Below are 22,941 nucleotides of genomic sequence, written 5' to 3' on the forward strand. Positions count from 1 at the left end.
TCCCCTCATCCATCCATCCATCCATCCCCTCATCCATCCATCCCCTCATCCATCCTTCCCCTTATCCATCCATCCTTCCCCTCATCCATCCATCCTTCCCCTCATCCATCCATCCTTCCTTCCCCTCATCCATCCATCCTTCCTTCCCCTCATCCATCCATCCTTCCTTCCTTCCCCTCATCCATCCATCCCCTCATCCATCCATCCCCTCATCCATCCATCCATCCATCCCCTCATTCATCCATCCCCTCATCCATCCATCCCCTCATCCATCCCTCCCCTCATCCATCCCTCCCTCCCCTCATCCATCCATCCATCCATCCCTCCCCTCATCCATCCATCCATCCATCCATCCTTCCATCCTTCCCATCCTTCCATCCATCCATCCATCCCCTCATCCATCCATCCCCTCATCCATCCATCCTTCCCCTCACCCATCCATCCTTCCCCTCATCCATCCATCCCCTCATCCATCCATCCCCTCATCCATCCATCCCCTCATCCATCCATCCATCCTTCCCCTCATCCACCCTTCCCCTCATCCATCCATCCTTCCCCTCATCCATCCTTCCTTTCATCCATCACCCATCCTTCCCCTCCATCCATCCATCCATCCTTCTCCTCATCCATCATCCATCATCCATCATCCATCTTTCCCCTCCTCCATCATCCAGCTACCCTTCCACCCATACATCCAGCTATTTACATTTTCTCTCCATCCTTTCCCTCACTCATCAATCCTCCATCCTCTCTCATTATCCATTTATTCAATCTTTCATTCATCCATTCACCCTTTCACTAATTCATCCAGCCATTCACCCATCCCTTCACTTACTTACTCGCCCACCTTTCCATATTAATTTTGAGCTGAGCGCTTTTGAGAAGAGGCCCATCAAGAACTTCACCCTCGCTGCAGGGGCCGTTCCAGGACTGGGACAGAAGCCACCCAGGGCGGAGACAGGATCCACCACAAGGGGGGACAAGAGCCATCACAGGCGGGGGTGGACTGGAGCCACAACATGGGGGGACAGGAGCCATCACAGGCGGGGGTGGACTGGAGCCACCACATGGGGGGACAGGAGCCATCACTGAGGGGAGGGCAGGAGTCATCACAGGAGAGGGAACAGGATCCACCAGGGTGGGCACAGGGGTGGGCATGCAGTATTCTAGTATCATCTTGGGCTCCTCGCCCCCTCCTGCACAAGACAACGAGAAGAAAGGCTCTCTGTCCAAAATGCCATCCCCCACTGTGATGTACAGCACTTACAGGAGATATCTAAGAGAACTGATTTAACTGATTGTCCTCCATACTTTGTTAATCAGCGTGGGTGCGATTGTGCCATTTCTTTATTGTATTACATTATAGACTGCATGTTTGAAGAACCAAGGTTTTCTTACAATTTATTGACAGTAATTAAGCTCGGTGAAGAGAAGCACATGCTGCCTCGGTGTAATCAGGGGTGTAATCTCTCCGAGTCTAGGATGTTTGGGTCCCTGGGTAGAAATTGAATGTGTGAGCCCCCCTCTAAATAGCAGAGACATGGCGCATTCAGGGCTGTTTGCATGTGAATAGATGTCGCTGCTCCTGAACCTGCAGCCCCTCCCTCTCAGTCACCTTCGAAGCACCTCTTAACAGGTCATCAAGGGCTGGAGGTGTGAGGGTTGCCATCCCGCTGTGCCTCTCCTATGCTGCTGAATATCTGAGGAGCTTTGGTGCAGCATCGGAGTGAAGAAGGGAGGTGGGTGCAAGCTGTGCCGGCTTTGGGTGAGGCAACCGGTGCCCTGTTAAAATGACGGACAAATGGCGTCCGTTAAAGAATCCTTCACGGACAACGGACAGACGGCCGAAATTACGGACTGTCCGTGAAATTTACGGACGGTTGGTCACCCTATGTATAATACATCGTGTCAATTTTTTAAGGTAGGGGCATGCCATAATAAATAAATAAATACATAAATAAATAAAATACCATTTGAAGGCGAGGAGTGTAATTAGTCACAGCCCACAAATATCCTTCATTTTAGTTTTTTGTTCAAACATTTGATCTAAATCTGGTGCAAGTAGAAATGCAACGAAGACACAGAACACAGTGTCATATGGGGAATTGTGACTGAAGTAAGATTGTCTGAACTCGGGACAAACCTACATTTCATATATGCTCTACTTTCAAATGCATGGCTTCACCGAATGCCGGCTCCCTGTTAGCATGTTTGCTCGGATAGTAGTAATATTAGACCGTGCTTGTACAACGTTAAGTATTAGTACATCTTTTTGTTAAATCGTTTTTATTGATGTAATAATAAAAGTACCATAGTTACAATTGAACAAAAGATGAAACAATAGAATACTATAGTGTATGACATCAAAAAATATTATAATAAAGAGCATCTAATTCAGAGATAATAAAGAGAGGGGAAATGAGATCATCTTATAGTTAAGAAATGAATAAGAAGAATAAGGGTACATATTAAGATAAATGGAAGCTAGAAGAAAGTTTTGAAAATTAGGGAACAAGAAAGGGGAGAAAGAGAGAAAAGAAAGAGATGAAAAAAAAGAAAAGGGGGGAAAATGAGATAAAGAACTAAGATATGGAAGGGTGAGAGGATAAATAAGAAGTGAAGGGAATCCAAAACAAATCAGATTTGATTTTCTGAGATAACGTTGATGATGAGACAGTAGAAATTCTATGTTCATTACAAATAAGGTTCCACCACATTAATGTGCAAACTTTGGATTTATCTTTCCAACAAGTTAGAATCACTTTAAATGCAAGGGAAATGAAAAGGTCAAACAGTTTCAAACTTGGTGCAATGTCAGGAAAATCAGTAGACATAGATCCAAGAAATAAATTTTGAATTGATAATGGTATATTACAATGAAATATCTTGGAAGATATGGACCAAATGGATTTCCAACATTAGGACAATAAAATATTAAATGTAACAATGTGCCATCCGAGGAGAGACAAGACCAACAAAGGGAAGAAGAAGAGGGATTAATCTTAAGAATACAAATAAAATTGCAAACAGCTCTAACGTTCTTGTAATGCAGTGAAGGTTATGAAAGAGTTATGGGAAACAAGTTGATGAACATAAAAAATACCCTTCTCTTCCCAGTGTTTGAAGTAAAATGATTTGAGTCGGAATTTAATGAATTTATTATACCAAATGGAGGATGCAAGGAACTCTTGTTGAAAGGTGGCACCCTCTGTGAACAATGATGTATCAAGTGTTTGGAGTATTTTAAAATGGGATAATGAGAAATAAAGGAACAATTAGACATAGAGCAGATGTCATAAAAGGAGAAGTCGAGAAGCAAGGAGCGCTCAAAATCAATTTATCTAGGCATTGGTGAGTCGTGTGACTGTTTATTTAGAGCAAAGAGTACATCTTTGTAAAGGTATATAAAGCTGCCAAGCTAACAAGCTGTCCCTGGCTCTTGGATTCCCCTCCCTGAAGCAGTCAAGAAAGAGCTGCAAACACAACCTTACATACAATGGGGCTTATTTACAAGCCCTTGAGCCACTTTTGCGTCATTTTTAACATGGGAAAAGTGATGCAAAAGTGGCACAAGGGGCTTGTAAATCTGCCCCAATGTCTTCATCAACTTGTTTGGATAGTCCTTTGAAGAATACCACTGCTTTGCTAGGTGCAACGTGGTCCCTCAATGTTTCCTGTTAATAAACCCAGACTCTCTGTTTTCTACCTTTGGTACTATATTTATCCCTTACAAACATCCTGCCATTAATTAATAAACAAATAGGTAGATCTATGAATAAATATGTAATTACATAAAATAAATATCCCTTTAGAAATGAAGGTATTTTTGTAACTCCAAGCTCGTCTTTCTTTAATATTTTATGAGCTCTTTCTGATAACTTCAATTGAGTATTTCATTGTGTACACAATATAGTTTTTCTTTGCCTGAGATTCATATCAGTTTTGGAAACAGCAATAATACATTTTCCAAAAACAGCTCTGACTTTTAGCATTTTTATTTAGTTACACAGTGCACCACAGTGCAGTCAAATGCCAAAGTACATATCTTGGAAGTTTTGAACAACGCAAACTGTGCTTTAAAAATGGGGTGACCTTCAAATACATTGTTGTGCTTCGAGAACATTGAGTCAGTGGAATACATTTTTGCACTGATCAATCTCGGCCGTGCATGTTTTTTTTAGTGTGTACCCTATAGTAAGTTTGATCTCTAAAACATACTTACAGGCAGCTTTTATTGAATTAAGGGGCAGTGCAACCCTTTGTAACAAACCTCGCATTGTACCAAGCGGAAAGAAATACTGCCGCAGGTGATCAAAAGCATAGGCATTTCAGTACTTATAATTAATAAAACATCAGTCATCATTATGAAACCAAAAGAGCATTAACATAAATGTAACTCAATGAAGTACCTCCTTGGCAGGTTGCAGAGCAGGGCGTGAACCCAATATATTCCCAGTCGTAAATCACATTGCGTTCCTCTTTGTAGCCTGGCGAGTCCAGTAGGGTTGGGACCGAATCTCCATCGCATGCACGTAGGTGGCAGGCTCTTTTGGTTGGAGGCTTGTGGTCCTCACATTCCTCCTCTGGAAGCTCCATTTCAGTTTGAGTAAAAGTCAAAAGAATGCGACATTTAACTTCCCGCACCTGGAAGCCAGGGCCACACGATGCACTGCAAGGCGACCAGGGATCTGGGATAAACCTGAAAGGAATCCACAAGAAGACACTTATGTGAAACAAAATGATTTAAGGACATACAACATTAAGGCTCTTCAGCATATGTATGCATCTAAACATCACCTTTATCAAGGTAAAAGCTGAACTGGGCTAAAACTCCGACCTGATGTGAGCTTACTATGGCTAATTCAACATGGTGGGCAGGTGAGTGTGGCCACATTTGAATGGTTTCTCTCGATACCCGTCCGAATGCTGGGTCAGCAGTATGGCTCAATAGGGTGTGCTCAGGGCTTACCAGAAGGTTTTTAGGTCCTTCAGCATAAGTGGGTGTCCAAAGAGAACACTGCATCCTTCTGCAGGAACTACAGTAAGCTGAGAAGTTTCTTTCCAATGGTCGTTACCCTTTGGGTAATAGCGAGCTTTATTAAACCAATAAATAAATAAGTGGACTGTGGGGGAACATGTGACTCAAGTGGATGGAAGACCTGCTCTAACCACCTGCCTACCCAATAAACATTACCAATCAGTACATTTTTAAAATACCGTCTGCATAGGCGGAAAGTAATATTTCTACACCTAAACCCAGTATGACCATAGGTTTGCATTTTATGAACTTATAAATATATATACATAGAGTGCCATCACTAGACCTACATGTACTTAGTTGTGAATCTGTACACAAATCCCAATAGTACAAATCCAGTATTTCTCGATATAAAACGGAAACACGAATGCAATAATAATGGGTCTTTTCTTGACCAAAAATGCCACAGCATATTAATTTGCATATCCGAGTTAGTTGCTTCCCTGCTCTCGCTCCCATTAATATTGTACTCTAAGGCTGAGAAGAGTATTCAATCAACACAAGCACTACTGGCAAGAGTAGACAGCAATACGTATTCCAGCTTCCATTACTATCCAGAAAATTCTGGGCACAAGGAGACAGCTTGCAAAATCTCCAAAATATATATTCACCAAAAGTACAATTTAATCTACTCAGCATTGTCGTAGACTACCAGATTCTGCAGCGAAATACAAGACAAGTGACCACAAGACGAACTGTACTCTGCATTTATGACAGAAATGTATAGGTAAGATTCTAATTTGATAAACAAAGTGGTGGATGCCCTTTACATTGAGACATAGTTGTCTATGCTATACACTAACAATCACACACCACATGCAACACTGCAACATTCGCTTAAGTTAATCAACTCAGTCTTATCTACAAACATATACTTGGATCTCTACTGCTGCCAAACTCAAACAAGTACATTTTGAATTGAAAACAGGCCACTAATTCTTCGAGAGCAATGAGGTGGAGGTCTGCAAAAAGTTAACCCACAGAGTTATGTTTGTGGATTCAACACACACCAACCAAAAGGCTAGAACATGAAGCGAAACATTAAACCGTATAAGCCATCTGCCAATTCATTTGGGGTTGCAAGTGAAATTAACATGATCTTATGTGAATGCTTGAATCTGAGGCTGAAGAAATGCTAAGAACATGTCTGTTTAATTGCAAGCCACACTGTTTTTGCAGAGTGGTTTGCCTTTGGAACAGAGGGTCGACCAAGTCCATTTAAATATTGCCAGGTCCAAATTGGGAACTGCAACAAATGACAAAAGCTAACATATAAAAGTGAGTGGAAAAAACAATAATTGGCATGCCAGTCTGTCTCGTTTGGCTATAAAGGCAACAAAATGGCTTGAGAAATAGATAGTGCACTTTACATGCTGTGATTGGTGGAAGAAAAATATGAATGACAGTTAACAGACCAATAGATGAAAGGAGGCGAGGGGGGGGGACTGAAATGTGCTCTATGTATGTATGTATGTAAGTATGTATACATATATATGAACCAGTTACTCACCCTCAGTAATGCTCTTTCTCTTAGAGACTCGCAGGTTCTTCACCTTTTGAATATTCCCCAGGTATACTGGATCTGGAAACATTTCAGCAGTACCTCTATGTGACAGTAGGTAGTGCCTCTACACTGATGCTGTTCAGCTCCAGAAAAGATGTGCAAACCGTATGTAGGCCTCACGCCTGGGTGCTGATGTCACTTGCTTTTGAGAATGTCTGTGCCCCCAGATGCAGAGCCCCAAAATCAAATTGGTGTGACCAGTGTTGTGATTCCTAGCAGTGCTTAATTTGTGAAATATGAAGTGCAGGTGCTGAAATGTTTTTGGGAGGCCACACCTACTTTTCTTTGGCTCCACCCTTTTCCTCCACTGGCTCCACCCACTCTATTAGCTCCACCCACATCCTTAACTGGCACAGCCGTTTTTACTCTACGGCCCTCCATACAAAGCCACTTCAAATGGTTCCATGGGATACACAGACCCGTGGCTCAGTGGGATACACTGACCCCTTTACACAGGTTAATCAACTGCCAACCATTCGTAGCCATGATGACAGGCTGTTCTGTGGATACCGATCCACCGATCCCTGTGCACAGGTTTTTACTCTACGGCCCTCCATACGAAGCCACAACAGACAGTTTTGTGGAGTACACCGACCCCTGTACACAGGTTTGTAATCTCCCACCCTCCATACAAAGCCAGCAAAGATGGTTCTTGTAGGACTTTTGTTCCTGTTTTTAAGAGCTCAGCAGGGCCAATTAACATGAAGATCCCTCGCTCTCTTGTGCTTTACATTGGGGTGCCGCTCGTGCAGCGTGAGGAACATTGGATTCTGTTTCTGGCCGTTTTGGGGCATAAACTGTAGCGGAGCCCTGTGACTGTCCTTCTTAGTGACCTGGGAGCATTTCGGCTCGGTCACCGCGGCTGGGGGAGTGATTGACACGCCACCTGCATAGGGAGCGGGACTGCGAGGTCCAGCAGTGCTTGCGCCGTCCACCGCGCGCACCTGGTTCCTCTTCCCGCCCCCTTCTCCCTCCGACCCCCCTGGTCCTTCCTGGAAGCTCTTAAACTCCTCGCGGCCCCCGCTGGCGCGGGTGCCGCTCGTGCAGCGTGAGGAACATTGGATTCTGTTTCTGGCCGTTTTGGGGCATAAACTGTAGCGGAGCCCTGTGACTGTCCTTCTTAGTGACCTGGGAGCATTTCGGCTCGGTCACCGCGGCTGGGGGAGTGATTGACACGCCACCTGCATAGGGAGCGGGACTGCGAGGTCCAGCAGTGCTTGCGCCGTCCACCGCGCGCACCTGGTTCCTCTTCCCGCCCCCTTCTCCCCTCCTCTACTTCAACCCCGCCTCGAAGGCGTACGCGGGACGCGCGCGGACGAGGAAGCGGGCGAAGACCGGGCAAAGAGCGGGCCGTTGTGTGGCCGTTAGGTGGCTGGTGAGGCTGGGCTGGGCCCCGTCCCTTTCTTAAATGTGTGTAACCTATACCCGGTCTTCCCACGGTATACATTGTTTTGTATATTCTGTTTAAGTGTTCCATTGCGTTTTTGACCCACCATCCTGTGTTGGTAAAGTTCCCTTATTATTGTTGGCTAGGTTACTCTAGGATAGTTACCCCGGTATAACTATCACAGTTCTGAATCCTCTGCCATATGGACATGGCCTCTCCTGGGACAGTGGGGGCTAACCCTAATAAGGGTACTTTAGATAACTATTTTAAGAAGTCCATTTCAGAAATTGAAAAAGAAGAAGCCCTAGCAGAGAGGAGGGTGGAGAGTCGACGCTCCATTGAGGGTTATAAGGCAAGACCCTCCATGGCTACGTCCCCACATATCGTAATACCCAGTACAGAGGTGACCCCTATTACTGAGGATCCCTTTACATCCCAGGGAATCCCAGAACTTCTTAGGGATATTACCTCTACACCACCTCCTTCTGGGGACTTATCTAACTCGCTCACTGTCGCTTCCCCACCACCCTGCAATCCTGATGTAGCCCAGAAACTTATGCCAGCTCCTATCCCCATGGGTAAAACTACTACTAAAATCCAACTGAGGAAAACTGAGGCCCAGATAATCCATGGTCCTCCGCCCAATAAGAGAATGAGGAAGGGGGGTACAATACAAAAGGACAAAATTAGCTATTCTGATTTTGGCAAGGGGAAAGGGGGGGGTGCAGCCTCTGTTCCCAAACCAGCTGTAGGTACTAAACCCATTATTTCTACAGTGACTGCAAGACAAACATCATCCCCTATTCTAGTTACTACCCCTCCAACTGCAATCCCGGAGGAGACTCTCCCAGGTGCCCCTACTCTGGAGTTCCTTGGGCAAATGCTCAGGACGCTCACGTCCCCTATTGTAGACAGATTATTGGCCATTGAACAACGGCTAGGGAACTTGGAACAGGCTATTTTAAATAGACCAGTCAATCAGAAGGTCCCTTTAACATCTAGTATAGCTCTTACTGCAGACAGTTTGCTTAATTGCTTAAAACCCTCTACTTCTAAGACGCCCCATTCAACATCTATCAATCCAGCCAAGGCAGCCCAAACTAATTCCACCATCACCACAACAGCCTCATTTCCCATGCCTAACCTTCCCACTAAAACAGTGCACCATATCCCCTTAGGTACTACAACCTCCGTCACTCCTTCTAGAGCTTCTACGAACAAGAATGGTACCAACTCGAAGGGTGGAAATAGCACAGCCACAAAACCAAGCCACCCGGTGGGAGAGAGGGTACCCCCTAGCAACACACATAAACGTAGGATCCCCCAGGTTGAACTTCCCCCAGAATCACTACCTTATGTAGTGGTGCTCACGGGTGTGCCTACCCTGGACACTGATAAGCGAGAAGGTCCAGAGCAACTCAAAAACAAAACCATGTACTGGTTGTCTAAAAATAGACCACTCCCGGCAAATGTTAATGGGGACATAGAGCATGTGCGCCGACTCTCCTGGTTAGGGGGGCGGGAGAAAGATATAGATGGTGACTTGATTGTGATTAATTTCAGGGACCCAGAAGTTGTTAGGCATATTCTGAGCTGGATGCCGGGGAACCTAGGCAAATCAATTATGCCGTGCGATCTCACCTACTTTTACCCAAGAGCCCTAGTAGCTCCCCTGTCATGCCCATGGCCCCCCATGCCCCCGATAGGAATTAACGGCCCAAAACAGACTAATCACTATCTCCCTTCACATCCAGGTCCCATGATCCTAAAGAATGCTCATGGGTGGGAATCTGTCCCACAAAGGGGCTATGGCACTAATTATAGGAGTATGGACCACTTTTCTCAATCAGGGGGGATGGACCACTTGCTTCCTTTTACACCTTTGGAAGTTAATAATAGATTCGGAGTCCTCTCTGGCCTGGACTCCTGTGATTGACGCCTGGGGTCCTCTCCTGGTCATCTTTCTGTAGAGAGGGCCCTAAGTGGGCCGAATGGAAATTCTCACGTTCCCGGTGCCAACTCCCCTCGCCAGCTGTCAGGAGACTCTTATGGTACGATCCCACCCCTTCCAGTTACACCTAATTATAGTTTACCCTCCCCTCTAGGGGCTTCCATCTCAAATGTACGTAGAGGTAGTAATACCTCAGGGGGGCAGGGTCCTAATCTGTACACTCCTTCTAGAGCCCTGAGGGTACTATCTTGGAATGTTGCAGGTATTTTCAACAAAATACACACGGAAGAATGGGACTCCTTAATAACAGACAATGACATCTGCCTCTTTCAAGAGACATGGGTGAGGGAGCCGGTCCTTAAAACTGGCTATGCCATATTTGAAATTAATGCTACCTGGAATGGCAAGGGGAGGCCCTCGGGTGGTTTGGCAGTATGGATAGCTTCCCATATTGGCTGCAAAGCGGAAACTATAGCCACGTCTTCTCAAGACATCCAGTGCGTTCTGCTAAACTGGAAGGGCGCCCCTAAGTTAGCAATAATAAATGTTTATTCCCGCCCAGTAGGACCAACGGCGGAGTCCACCACATTAGAAGATCTTGCGTCCTTTTTGGGCCAGCTGCCGACAGACATCAAGGTGGTAATGGGCGGTGATTTTAACTGCCACTTCGAGCCCCTAGAGGGCTTGAGGGAAGGGGCCCCACCACAGAAGACGACTTTTGGGGTATACCAGTGTGTCATTCGCCCCATCCTAGATCCTGGTCTCCACTTGCGGTCCAAATCATGTCATTAACTCTTAATTTTGCGTTAAGAGCATGCAATGGACGCACCCCTTCAGACACCCCTTCTAAGTGCACATTTAATAGACCCAATCACGAGTCACGATTGGACTACATTTTTGTTGATACCAGTCTATGGCCAAAGGTGGATGATTTTAGTATAATCCCCCGTACTGATAGCGACCACAACGCTCTCTTACTCTTTATCGCTTATCTCCCCGAACCTGTAGGACCCACTCCCCCAGAGGAAAGAGATGAATGGGGAAATCTGGTACTAACTTCAAACAGGCGTAGGGTGAGATGGCAGAAATTTTCCAAATCGGAAGAAAATATTGGGAAAATTTATCATCTGGTGCTGCCCAAATTTGAGGCCTTGGAAGAACTAATTAGTCTATCCAGTACCCAGGCTTTGCAGGAAACCCTACCCTCTATTCACGAAGAGTTAGTGGGAGCATTGGGAGAGATCCTATACCCAGTGGTGCCTAAGCCCAAGCACAATACTAGAACATCTACTTGGTATAACTCTGACTGCAGAAAGGCCAAAGCTGACCTTATTAACGCAATCAAAGAGGGTCTACCCCGGACCAGTGTGTCCACTTTGCGGCGACAGTACAAAGACACAATGGCTCGCGCGAGGTCAGATTGGGACTGGGACAGATGGCAGGGCCTCTCAGCAGCCCTAATAACTAGGGACTCAAAAAGATTTTGGTCCTTAGTTACTACTGGCTCAGGGGAACCCAAAGCTGCAGTTGAACCTAACATAGCAGCACAAATATGGGAAGATAATTTTGGGAAACTCTATGCAGATGTCTTTGAGAATACTGATGCCACTGTTGCAACACTCCTCTCCCTCCCTGGAGATATTTTGGAATTCACGCTAGGGGAAGTGGCAAGCGCAATAGATGGCTTAGCGATGGGTAAGGCCCCCGGCCTTGATAAATTACCTGGTGACCTTTTTAGGTCCCATCCAGAGATCTGGGCGCCTTACCTTCACATCCTTTTTAACTCACTTGCACGTGGTATGGCGATCCCCTGGACTTGGCTGGGGGCAGAGATAGTCCCTATCTTCAAGAAGGGCTGTCCTCTGCTCCCATCCAACTACAGGCCAATCAGCCTGATAGATGTTCCCCAGAAGATCTATTCGCGACTCCTACTGGACCAACTGATGGACTGGATGGAGGAAAATGAAATCTTAAGTCCTCTCCAGGCTGGCTTTAGGAAAAATACGTCCACCATGGACCAAATCTTCCGCCTAGTTCTCCTCTTCTGGAAAACGGTGACCATCGAGGGCGGGAGATTGTACATGGTGTTCGTGGACCTAAAGTCAGCATTTGATCTGGTACCGCGAGGAAAGCTCTGGGAGGTCCTGAAGGAGTTGGGAGTGCCCATTAATTTACTCCAGCCTATAATCACACTGCACCAGGGCAACTTCGCCCAGGTACGCTGTGGGCGGGGCGGTGCACTGACAAATAGGTTTCCTGTTTCCCGGGGTGTTAGGCAGGGTTGCGTCCTTGCCCCTACTCTTTTTTGCCTGTATGTGAACAGCGTCATCTCACACTTAGCTAATGTTGGGGATAATGACGCCCCAGTCTTGGCAGGCAGGAGGGTACCAGCAATCATGTTTGCTGACGACACCCTCCTGCTTTCCAAATCACCCATGGGAATACAGAGAATCCTTGATGGCTTCGATCTCTTCTGCAGGCAGTATGGCCTTGAGATAAACGCAGGGAAGACCAAATATATGATTTTTAACCCTTCACCTACAACCAGACCTAATCCATCCCTAAATTCTACGGTCCTAGAGAGGGTTAAAACATTTCAGTATTTGGGTGTAACCCTCCAAGAGAACCTCCTATGGGGCCCTCAGATCGCAAGCTCGCGATTAAGTCTCTCTCAACTCTCCGGGGCTATTCTAAAGGTTACTAACACCTCAACATATAAACCTATAGCTCCTGCAGTTGAGATGTATAAAGTGCAAGTCAAACCTGCTGCACTTTACGGTAGCGAGCTATGGGGGCACCAAGCGGCAACAGAGCTGGTAAGTGCCGAAAATAGTTTTATGAGGCGTCTTTTGGCCCTCCCAACTGCAACTCCCCTGCTCCCCTTACGTCTTGACCTGGGCTTACCTTCCATTAGGGAGGATCTCAAATCCAAACCTATAAGATTCTGGCATAGACTCTGGTCAACAAAGGAGCTTAGTCACTACAGGCAAGATCTTGTACATGTTATGAGCCTAAACCACAATGACAAGATCCCCTGGCTAGCCTTTGTTGAAAAAGAATTGTATAGGCTTGGCTTTAATGAGCTGTGGGTGACACCAGAAATTGGTTGTAACAAGGTCTCCAGGAAAAGACTAGTGGAAGTATACAAGGAACAAAATCTTGCATCCCACATGACTGCACTTAATATTGGCACCCTAACTAATTGTTTTACTCAATCCAAAAACTCTTATAAATTTGAAACTTTTTTGGATTTTATATATCCGATCATGGCAAGGAAGCTGTTCATACAGTGGCGGTTTGGCTCTCTACCTATTAAATCCTTCACTAGTAAATGGACCAATGGAGGGGATAAACTATGCCCTGGCTGCAATCTGTGTGATGAGGAGGAAATCCATGTTCTGTTTTTTTGCCCCACCTATAAATCCCCAAGGAAATATTGGTTGGTGCCCTTATGCAGGAACATGGCTATAAGGAACTGTTTGACATCTTACAGAATATTGAAATCTGACCCCTCCCCCCACATTGTTTTTGCAGTTTCAAAATTTCTCCTTGCCATGTGGCGTATTAGGTCCAAGCTGGTTAAGGATAAACCAATATAGAATGAATGTCCTTGCCTTTGCCCCACTGTAACATATGGCTTCTGTTGGTAAATGCCTTTTATTATATTGTTTATTTTATTCCCATGTCATGAACTATGCTGTTCCCTGTTTATGTATTTTAACTATATGACTTTTTTTTAAATATTGCTGTATATATTTGCATGTATCTTTTATGGTCTAAATGGCCGAAATAAAGATTTTTGGATTGGATTGGCTTTACATAAACATTTCAGTGGCTGATTACGCAAATTTGAGGTTGTGAGAACATTGGGTGTTTGTTTGCATAATGCCAGAGGTACTCTGCCCTAGTGCCAAGGTTTTCTCCAGCTGGGGACAGCCAAAAAAGGGCCAAAGAAGAGAGCCAGGCATCCCCAAAGCTGGGCAGAACCTGGTTCAAAGACCAACTAAACATGTGCACTACAGACTGCACCTAGGGGACAACCTGACGGGATACAGGGTAATGCCCAGCACATGCGCTACAGACTGCACCTAGGGGCTAACCAGGCATGCTTCACTGCACTCCCCAGGGCATTGCCCAGCACGTGCGCTACAGGCTGCAGTGCACCTATGGGCAAATCTGGCGTGATTCACAGCACTATCTTCAGACTGCAGCTATGGGGCCACCTGGCGTGCTTCACGCCACTATCTAGGGACCAATCTGACGTTCTTCACAGCACACACTACCCAGGGCAATACCCAGCATGTGTGCTACAGACTGCACCTAGGGGCAACCTGGCGTGCTTCACGCCACTACCCAGGCAATACCCAACACATGCGCCACAGACTGCAGTGCACCTAGAGGCAAACCTGGCGTGATTCACAGCACTACCTACAGACTGCAGCTATGTGCCTACCTGGTGTGCTTCACGTCTCTATCCAGGTAATACCCAACATGTGCGCTCAAACTGCAGCTAGGGACCATTGTTTGGACAACAAAGCAGCTGTGCGTACATGCAGGGCAGGGTTGGTTTTTTCTCCACTCGTCTATCTACAAACAAGTCTTAACCCCGGCAGGTCCCTACTGCTGCAGGCCCCTGGCCCCACACCGCCCTATTGCAAAAACATATTGTAAGGATTGGTTTAGGTTAGGAACTTAATTAGGGCCGGGGAAGGATAAAAACTCAAAGTTAAAACTTAGTGTGTGTGTCATAGAGTACTTAACGCCGGTCTTACCCGTTACCTGCTGAGGTGGGCCGGCCGGCAGGGACTCGGGGCACAGAGCAGACACACACCGGCTGGCTGCATGGCATTTCTTAACCAATTAGGCTTGGACGGGTGCTGCTAGTGTTGCTTAATTGTAGTATCAGACACTAGGAGAGGTGTGGCGCCGTGGCCAGGGTGACTGACTCCGGAACCTGGGGATCACGATTCGATCTATGGGGCTGGTGGCAGATTAGCCCAGCACCATGTGACTCTGGGCAATAGCTTGCTTAAGCTTCCCGACGGCCCCCAGCGCCTAGAGACACTAACGGGTGATGGTTTGCGCTTTACAAATGTGGATTATTAGTACTAGCTGATCCATGCCCTACACCGCGCCACGGTCGTTGGGTCGCGCCTCAAGCAACGGCGGGGCCCACTTGAATGCGATGGCTTTTCGTGGTGAGCAAGCTGCCTGTTGCGCACTGCGGTGCGGTGGTTGTACTGAGGCATGGCAATGTGTAAAAAAAAAAAGGCGCACTTTGCCGCACAGACCCTACCACATCATAACCAAAACCAGCCCAAAAACGGGCAAACCAGTGCCCGCCCACAGCAGCAAATGGCTATGGCCGCCGCGGTGCGCAGTGCAGTGCGGCACCGCGGCCGACATGCTGCCATCATGTTTATTTATATAAATATGAAATTTGAATATTGTAATACAGACTACAGTCACTCTGAGTGTGACTCTCTCCGAATCCGACATCAGGACGGGAGAAGTGAAGAGAAAAGCACGCTGCGGCATGGCTGCAGTACACGAGAGTCTGACAGTACAGACAAACACAGTAGTAAGTTAAATTGAAAAATGTGACATGCGCCAGGTGCGCGCAGTGCAGCAGATGGGTGTGGACGGTAGACCCGGCCCTGTCAAGTAAGTGCCGGTGCTAAGCACCGGAAAGCACCGGCACAAATTAAGCCCTGATTCCTAGACTTGGGATCTTATTAAGGGATAATCACAGAATGGGGAGGATGGGAGGTTTGATCAGGAATCTGCGGCTAGACAGAGTTTATTTCAGAAAGAAAGTTAGAGGTAAGTAACATGTTCTTCTGATAGAGACTTCTAGCTGCAGATTCAACAAACTTTGAATAGATGCCAAAGCAGTACTTAATTGGGGATGGTCAATCTGTGAATTAACTCAAACCAGACAGTTCTGTAGAACAGAGCAGGAAAAATGTGCTTCTCTGCAGGCATGACTGTCCAGACAATAATGCTTCATGAACATATGGAGAGACACTGACGTAGCCACTGGCAAATGTCTAGAACAGGGACTCTGCATTCTAACACAGTGGTAGCAGCTTTGGCTAGCTAGAATGAGCACACAGGCCTTCCAAAGACTGCTTTTTTGCCAATGTGTTGCAGATCTTAATGCAGAACACAATCCAGTGGGAAATGGTTCTCTTCTACAAAGCCTTGCCTTTTTTTGCTCCAGCAAACCCAACAAAGAGCGGTCTTCTTTGGTACGATCTATTTAAAAGCTCATCACTCTCTTGTGGTCCAAGTGATGGAATGTCTCCATCTCCTTAGATGGGAGAGATAGAGCATATAACGCCAGTAGGGTGATGGTTTGACAGACGTGTAATGGCATCTCAACATTTAGTAAGAAGGATCCTCATTTCTACAGAATCAGTTTGTCTGGGGAAAAGGTGATGTCTGGTGGGTTGACATAAAGGTTGAAGCGATCATATACACTGCACTGATGTAATGGTGACAAGGAACACTGGAGGGTGAGAAGCTACAAGGGCCAGCGTAAAACAGCTTGAAAGGAGTACAAATCAGGAGCTCCTAGGAGGACTTTGGCCCGGTTGTTCCTGATCTTCTTGGCAACTCTGATTGTTCCTGATCTTCTTGACAACTCTGAGCAGGAGTGTTATCAGCAGAAAGTCATACGAAGTCTCAAGTTACACTCAAGGTGGAACGTGTCTCTGAGCAAGAGACACCTTGGAAACTCCAACGCTCAGAAGTGCTGACATTGCATGTTCTTAGCATAGATAAAATGATCGAACCAAGGGTTTCCTCTTTGTGGAAGAGACATTACGCTACCTCCGGATGCAATGGTCACTCGTGATCTGCTGTGCGTCAATGGCCGAGTTCGTCCACCCAGGCATTCAAGGAGCCTGCCAGGTTGTTTATTACCAGGAATATCCCTTGGTGATTCCGCCATTTCCGGAGGCACAGAGCCTCCTGGCACAGGGTCTGTGACCTCACACTGCTCTGCTTGTTGCAGTACCACATTGTGGTGGTGTTCATGAGCACCTCCAACTGGCATCCTCTTGACAGCCTCTTTGGCCAAAGGGCTTGTAATTTCAGCAGAAAAAAGGAAAGATTGACCTCTGTCAGCTGCCTGGCGTGATGGGGGAAGGTGCAGCGGAGAAGAGATGAAGAGTTAGGCCCATCCCCTGCGGACAATCAGCTGGACACACCTCTCTGATATTCTGGCTTGACAACCTGGGAAAAATGATTGAATCCTGCCTCCCACTGGGTGGCTGCACTCCCTTAAGGCTACGCTAAAGGGGATTAGCAGGTGGGGCTGCAGGAAGGCAGTGGACTGGGCAACTTATTGACCTTGGCCGTGGGGTTGGTGGGCACCGCAGCCTCGACTGCAAAACTGCTGAGTTCCTTGCTAAGGCGGGGCAGGTTGGTGGTATGGCACAGCTCAACCATATAAGTGAAAGTAGCAGTGTGTTTAATGCAGTTGGTGCGGTGGAGCAGGTAAGCCCAGAGAGCGTGCAGTATCTCTGCTGTCTTTGAATGACTCTAATTGTTATATAGCTAAATCAGCCTTGTCCCCCAATAGGTGAGTCTCATCTTAGGGCATGTCCATAAGGAAAGACTGGACATTGCCCGAGAACCCAGTTTATCGCAGCCACACATGGCAGAAATTTGCAACACAGGTGCCAATGGCTCGCCCGATGGAATTGATGGTATCAACCCACAATGACCCGTGAACTTGGCTGTATCACAACTGTCCTGAATAGACTGAGCAAGGACAGGCCGGCGCTCTTCAGGGATACTAGGGAGGCTTTGAGCCACTGAGCCCCAAATGGCATAGCAATAGCGTCCCAGGAGGCAGGTGATGTTTATTGATTGGACAGCTAGGCCGGTGGAAGAAACAAGTGGCTTCCCAAATATTTCCACCTTTTAAGATTCCCTATCGAAGGGACGTTTAGGAAAGTTGTTGGGGTTAGACTTGCTTGTGGACGGAAAGAGTGCTGGGTGGGTTGCCTGGGGCAGGGTGGTTGGGTCTCACAATTTGTTTGTGGCTGGATGGCTGGAGCAAGATTTGGCCCAAGGTCCCAATAAAGTGTCCGTTAGTACCTTACTAACTGGTAAAAGAAGATGTCTGCCTGAGCTGGAGAATGTCTGTCAACACGTTTGTCTTAACCTCCAAGGTGAAGAGCTGGAGGCCAAGGACTTTGGCCGCCCTGCACATTGCCATGGCATAGGAAGCGGAATCCTCTGTGGCTGGTCCAGTCGGTGAGTGAGAGAAAGCACATTTTAGGTAAAGTATCGATACCACTAGCCTCCACAAGTCATCATATTAATAGTCGTCTTAATAGAGCTGAGCAAACTCATCACCCGCATCATATTTATTGTCCAAGTTCATGCCTAAAAGTGAGTGTAGGGTTTGTTGTCTCCCTTGTTGTGCAGAACAAAACGAGGGAACGGCACCGCAACTGTTGTCGGACACAGCTTTGGTCGAGGTAGGACCGGTGCAGTCTCAGTGTTGGAGAGTACAATGCATATTTCTTCATCCTTCGTCGATGGATTTGGTAGCGGCGTCAAAGTCCCTGTTGGAAGGTGGGTAATTCGCAGGTGTAGATAAAGACCTACCACTAGCAATAAGGCCACAGTCACAATTTAAGGCCCAGTCAAGGTCTCAACAAATTGTTCCCTTGCTCAACCCTTGGTAGCTGGCTGAGAGCAGGCAGGCTTAACTTAGGAGACAAGTGTGTAAAGCATATAAAAACATCAATACATTAAATAAGTAAGACACAACACACAATAAAAATCCAACACCGATTTATAAACATTGGATATATTTTTATGATTAAAATGACATAAAAATTATACAAATCCAATGTAGGGAACCAGAGTTATGAATTTTGAACTTATAATCATTTTCTAGTGCCTAAAAACCAAAAGCCAAAAGCTCCATTTTGGGAAATCTGGTGTCGCTTGACCGGGACATAGTCAAAGTTTCAGGCCAACCATAATAGAGGATTAGTCGGATACAGTTAGCGGTAGGGCCCAGTCAAGTTTTTACCATCTGACTTAGTCACTTTTTTAGGGCTTTTTCTCTCAACGTCAAGCGAGGCTCCTCGTCTGGCCAGCTTTGGGTCTGACAGCAGCTTAGTCCAGCTCAAGGCCTTGGGGAATGCCAGGAAGTCTCTTCAATGATGAAAAGCTCCAGAGATTCAGCGGGACGCTGTTTGACGTCGCCGGCTTGACTCTCAACGACACGTCAGTCAACTCATAGAGCTTTTTACCAAAAATTCTCCAAAGGTCTCTAGACTTCTGTATATTCTTCCAGGACACTTATGGTGTTTGAAAGTGTCCGTAATACCAATCCGAAGTTCCAAAAGCTCTGAGTTGCTCATTGGGATGTTGGGACTATGTCTTCTACAATGCACCTGGCCAAATCCTTTAAAGTGTAGCTGAAGGTGGTCAGATGGTTTCTTTGTGCTGGAGATGATGCAGGTGGAGCTCTTCTAACCTGTTGCTTTCAGGGAGTCCACTCCTTCACTTTTCAAAGCAAGGCAAAGTCCTTTTAAGTGGTAGTTCCAAAGTGTGCAGCAGGTGCAGTCATTCTGAATACAATCCTCTTGGTGCAAGCCAGGGATGCAGCAGGACAGTCCTTCCTATCTCTTCTTCCTGTAATTATAGTCGGGGATCTCACACATGTATCCACATGTTAGAGCCAGAAGTGACTCAAAATGAAGCTAATGCTACAATCACAAGCACTGAGGACCTTATCAACTCAAAAGTCCATCACCAAGAAAAGGCTCACTCAATTTACAACGGAAAATTCCCAGGCAGTAAAAGTCTACAGCATATTTAAGCCCTTAGAGAAGGGAAAGAAACGGCACTCAACAACTCAGACCACACAAACTATAAGTAAATTACCCCCACTAGAGTCTAATTTGATAGAACCTACCACAACCAGCATTAAGGGAGTTCACCTGCCCAAGGAGGGCGACAAGGAAGAGGAGAGGGGAAAACTTGAACTTATAAATAGACATCGTCTGGGAAGTTGCGCGACATTGCCGGCAAAGGCCAACGACACATTTACAAAGCAATAGATGCAATGTTCAGAAATTCTTTGGGACCTCCTTGGAGCAAATTGGGGGGGTAAAACAAAGTGATATGAGCGCAGATACAAAACAAAGGCCGGACATTGTTGACAACAACATTAAACTGGAATTTATCCCCCACTATGTCTCAAGGGGAACTCAAGATATCCTCAACAGAAGCGTATTATTAAAATTATTTAAAGCACTTCCTTCCCTGAGCCATATTGGTACTTGCAATTTGGAAAGCATAGAATTCAGACTCAATTCTGACTTAACGGGCCATGAAATCTCCATAGCAACTTTTTCCGACATTTCCATTGTTGAGCAGATTTGACAGCAACAGGATTCATTTGCCAAATGGGGCATAGAGATAAAAAAGCTCGCTCCGCCCCGTTATCCAACACCGTTACAACTACCAAATCTACAGAAGGGTATGCTAAGAGGTGCAAAAGGCCCGGATCAATCCAGCCCAGGCAATGGCATAGTTCAAACCGGTAGGAAAATCACCATCATCATCACTCACCCTGCAGCAGATAAGCCCCCGGCCCGCGGGCAGAGCAACCCATCTGGTACCAGTCACGGTATGGCATGAAGAAAACCACCCAAAGCATCAAATCCAGCTAACTGCTGCAGCATCTGCTCTTGGAATGTGAACAGCCTAAGTACAAAATTGGAAGATACAGACTTCATGGAATTCATTACTCAGTTTGACCTACTGCTCCAGAAGACATGGCAGACAAATCTAACATCAATTGTGGGATATAAAGAATATCTCAATCCGGCTAAGAGGGATTCCAGATATGGTAGAGCAAAAGGAGGTCTCTCCATTTTTGTTTCGACAAACCTTTCTTGGGAAGCTTCCGAAATAGATCTTGACTTGACTTGGATGTCATGTATCAAACTATTGGCTACATCCTCCTTTAGCTTAATCATATTGAATATTTATATCCATCCTTCATTTAAACAAAAGAGGTCAAGTATAGAGAAACTAACAGAAACAAAAACCACTCTTAAACTTGTGCAGCCACATGTTAACATCATCTTGTCCGGAGACTTCAACATGAACCTTTTAAATGTAAGGAAAGGAAAATCAACAGGCCACACACAACGAAGCAAACAAAGCAATACACACGGTGACAGATGCGCACTCTTGCTGAAAAACCTTTCATTGTGTGCGCTCAGCGGACGAGTTCCGTTAGAAGGCTCTCCAGCATACACCAGGGTTACTCAAAAATCAGGCTCAATCCTTGATTATACATTTATTGATCAGGACATTCTTCCATATATTGCCAACTTCTTAATAAAAGAGAGGGCAGAAAGTGATCACTATCCTCAAACTTTCACCTTGCTTATAAAGCATGGCAAATCCAAAAACAGACAATGCAATGTCTCTACCAACGCAATGCTATAATCTAAAACGACTTACTTGGAATAAGGGAAAAATAGACAACATCATGGCTACATGCATTACTCTTCTTGAGAACTTCAAAATTTAACTATTGTGTCCAAAGGCCTGGGCATCTTTCATTCATGTCCTAAATAATGAATTCTCAAGAAAAGGATAATGATCGCAAAGAAGGAAGACCAGTAGGGACTGTTTGGTTCACGAATAGCCTAAGGAAACAAAAAAAACAGATAAATAAATATTTAAGACAAATTAGAGTCCAAGGCTCAGAACCCTCCCATGACATCCTTGCCCTAATTTCAAAAACAAGAAAAGAGCTAAAAATAGATATCAAGGTGGCCAAGAATGATTATAGTGAACAACTCTGGGCGAAACTTTTCCATGCCAGTAAACAGAGAGACTCTATCTAAGCTGTTCTGGGAAGTTATCAACCAGTTATCAAGTGGCAAGAACCGGCATTTCAACTCAGAAATAACGGAATACACCTGGAGAGACCATATCGATCTGAAATACAATGCCATTCAACCCTTAGGTGATATAAAACAGGAAGTTCTCACTCTAGAAATCGCCTACAAGACACAAAAGCTAGAATCTTCAGAATATCTGCTACAGATTACACAAGATCAGGTTCTTAAAATTATGAAAAATCTAAGATCTGAGGGAGCACCAGGGCCTAATGGCTTTCCGAACGCACTCTTCTGGGACAACCCCTCCTTTTGGTCTGGCATTCTCACTCCAATGTTTATGCACGCATCCGCAACGGGCTTGATCCCTGATTCCTGACGAGGAAGTATTTCAAATCCCATATACAAATCAGGTTCACGTTCAGACCCAGCAAACTATAGAATGATTGCACTTATTGATGTGGAGGCCAAGATATATGCTTCGAATCTTTTGGCAGATCTAGAGGAGTAGGTCAATCGTATAAACCTTATATCAAATACCCAAACTGGATTTCGGGCCGGAATGGGCACCCTTACCAACATTTCTGCTGTGACACTTCTAGCCAATCAAGCTTATGCAAAATCTCGAACCTTGTACACTTGCTTTATTGACCTTAAAGCAGCGTTCGACAAGGCTCCGAGAATGAAACTGTGGGCCAAAATGCAAATCTGGGAGGCACCACCCAAATTTTTAGAGGCAATAATCAATCTTTACTCAGATACGTGGGTGCAGATAAGGAAAGGAGATTGCCGCACCATAACAAACAAGATCCCAACACTAAATGGGCTAAAACAGGCGTTATCCCCCTGTTTATTTAACTTCTGTACAGCCGATCTGGAGAAGTATCTCCAACAAGTGCATATTGACCCCCCAAAATTAGGTAAAACATCAATCAGCAGCCTTCAATATGCAGATGATATCGTGCTTCTACCAAAAACACCAATAGGCCTGCAGCGATCGATGACCCAACAAGGAACTTATATGACTTCTGCTCAATTGATAATAAACCTGAAGAAAACTAAGGTCTTATGCTTTTGTAGTCATCACAAAATAGGGTGAAAGGGGAA

At 45.7% G+C, this 22,941-nt stretch overlaps 1 protein-coding gene across 1 annotated transcript in view; it reads right to left on the reverse strand.

The window, feature by feature from the left end:
• The window catches only part of ADAMTSL3 (ADAMTS like 3), a 2,298,702-nt gene that overhangs the window by 470,435 nt on the left and 1,805,326 nt on the right, over positions 1–22,941 (reverse strand). The window contains exon 16 of the mRNA XM_078684728.1: positions 4,410–4,699. Coding sequence (XP_078540854.1) covers positions 4,410–4,699 — 290 coding nt within the window. The remainder of the gene's footprint in view (positions 1–4,409; positions 4,700–22,941) is intronic.

The sequence above is a fragment of the Lissotriton helveticus genome, chromosome 3_2, assembly GCF_964261635.1.
Source record: "Lissotriton helveticus chromosome 3_2, aLisHel1.1, whole genome shotgun sequence".
NCBI lineage: Eukaryota > Metazoa > Chordata > Amphibia > Caudata > Salamandridae > Lissotriton > Lissotriton helveticus.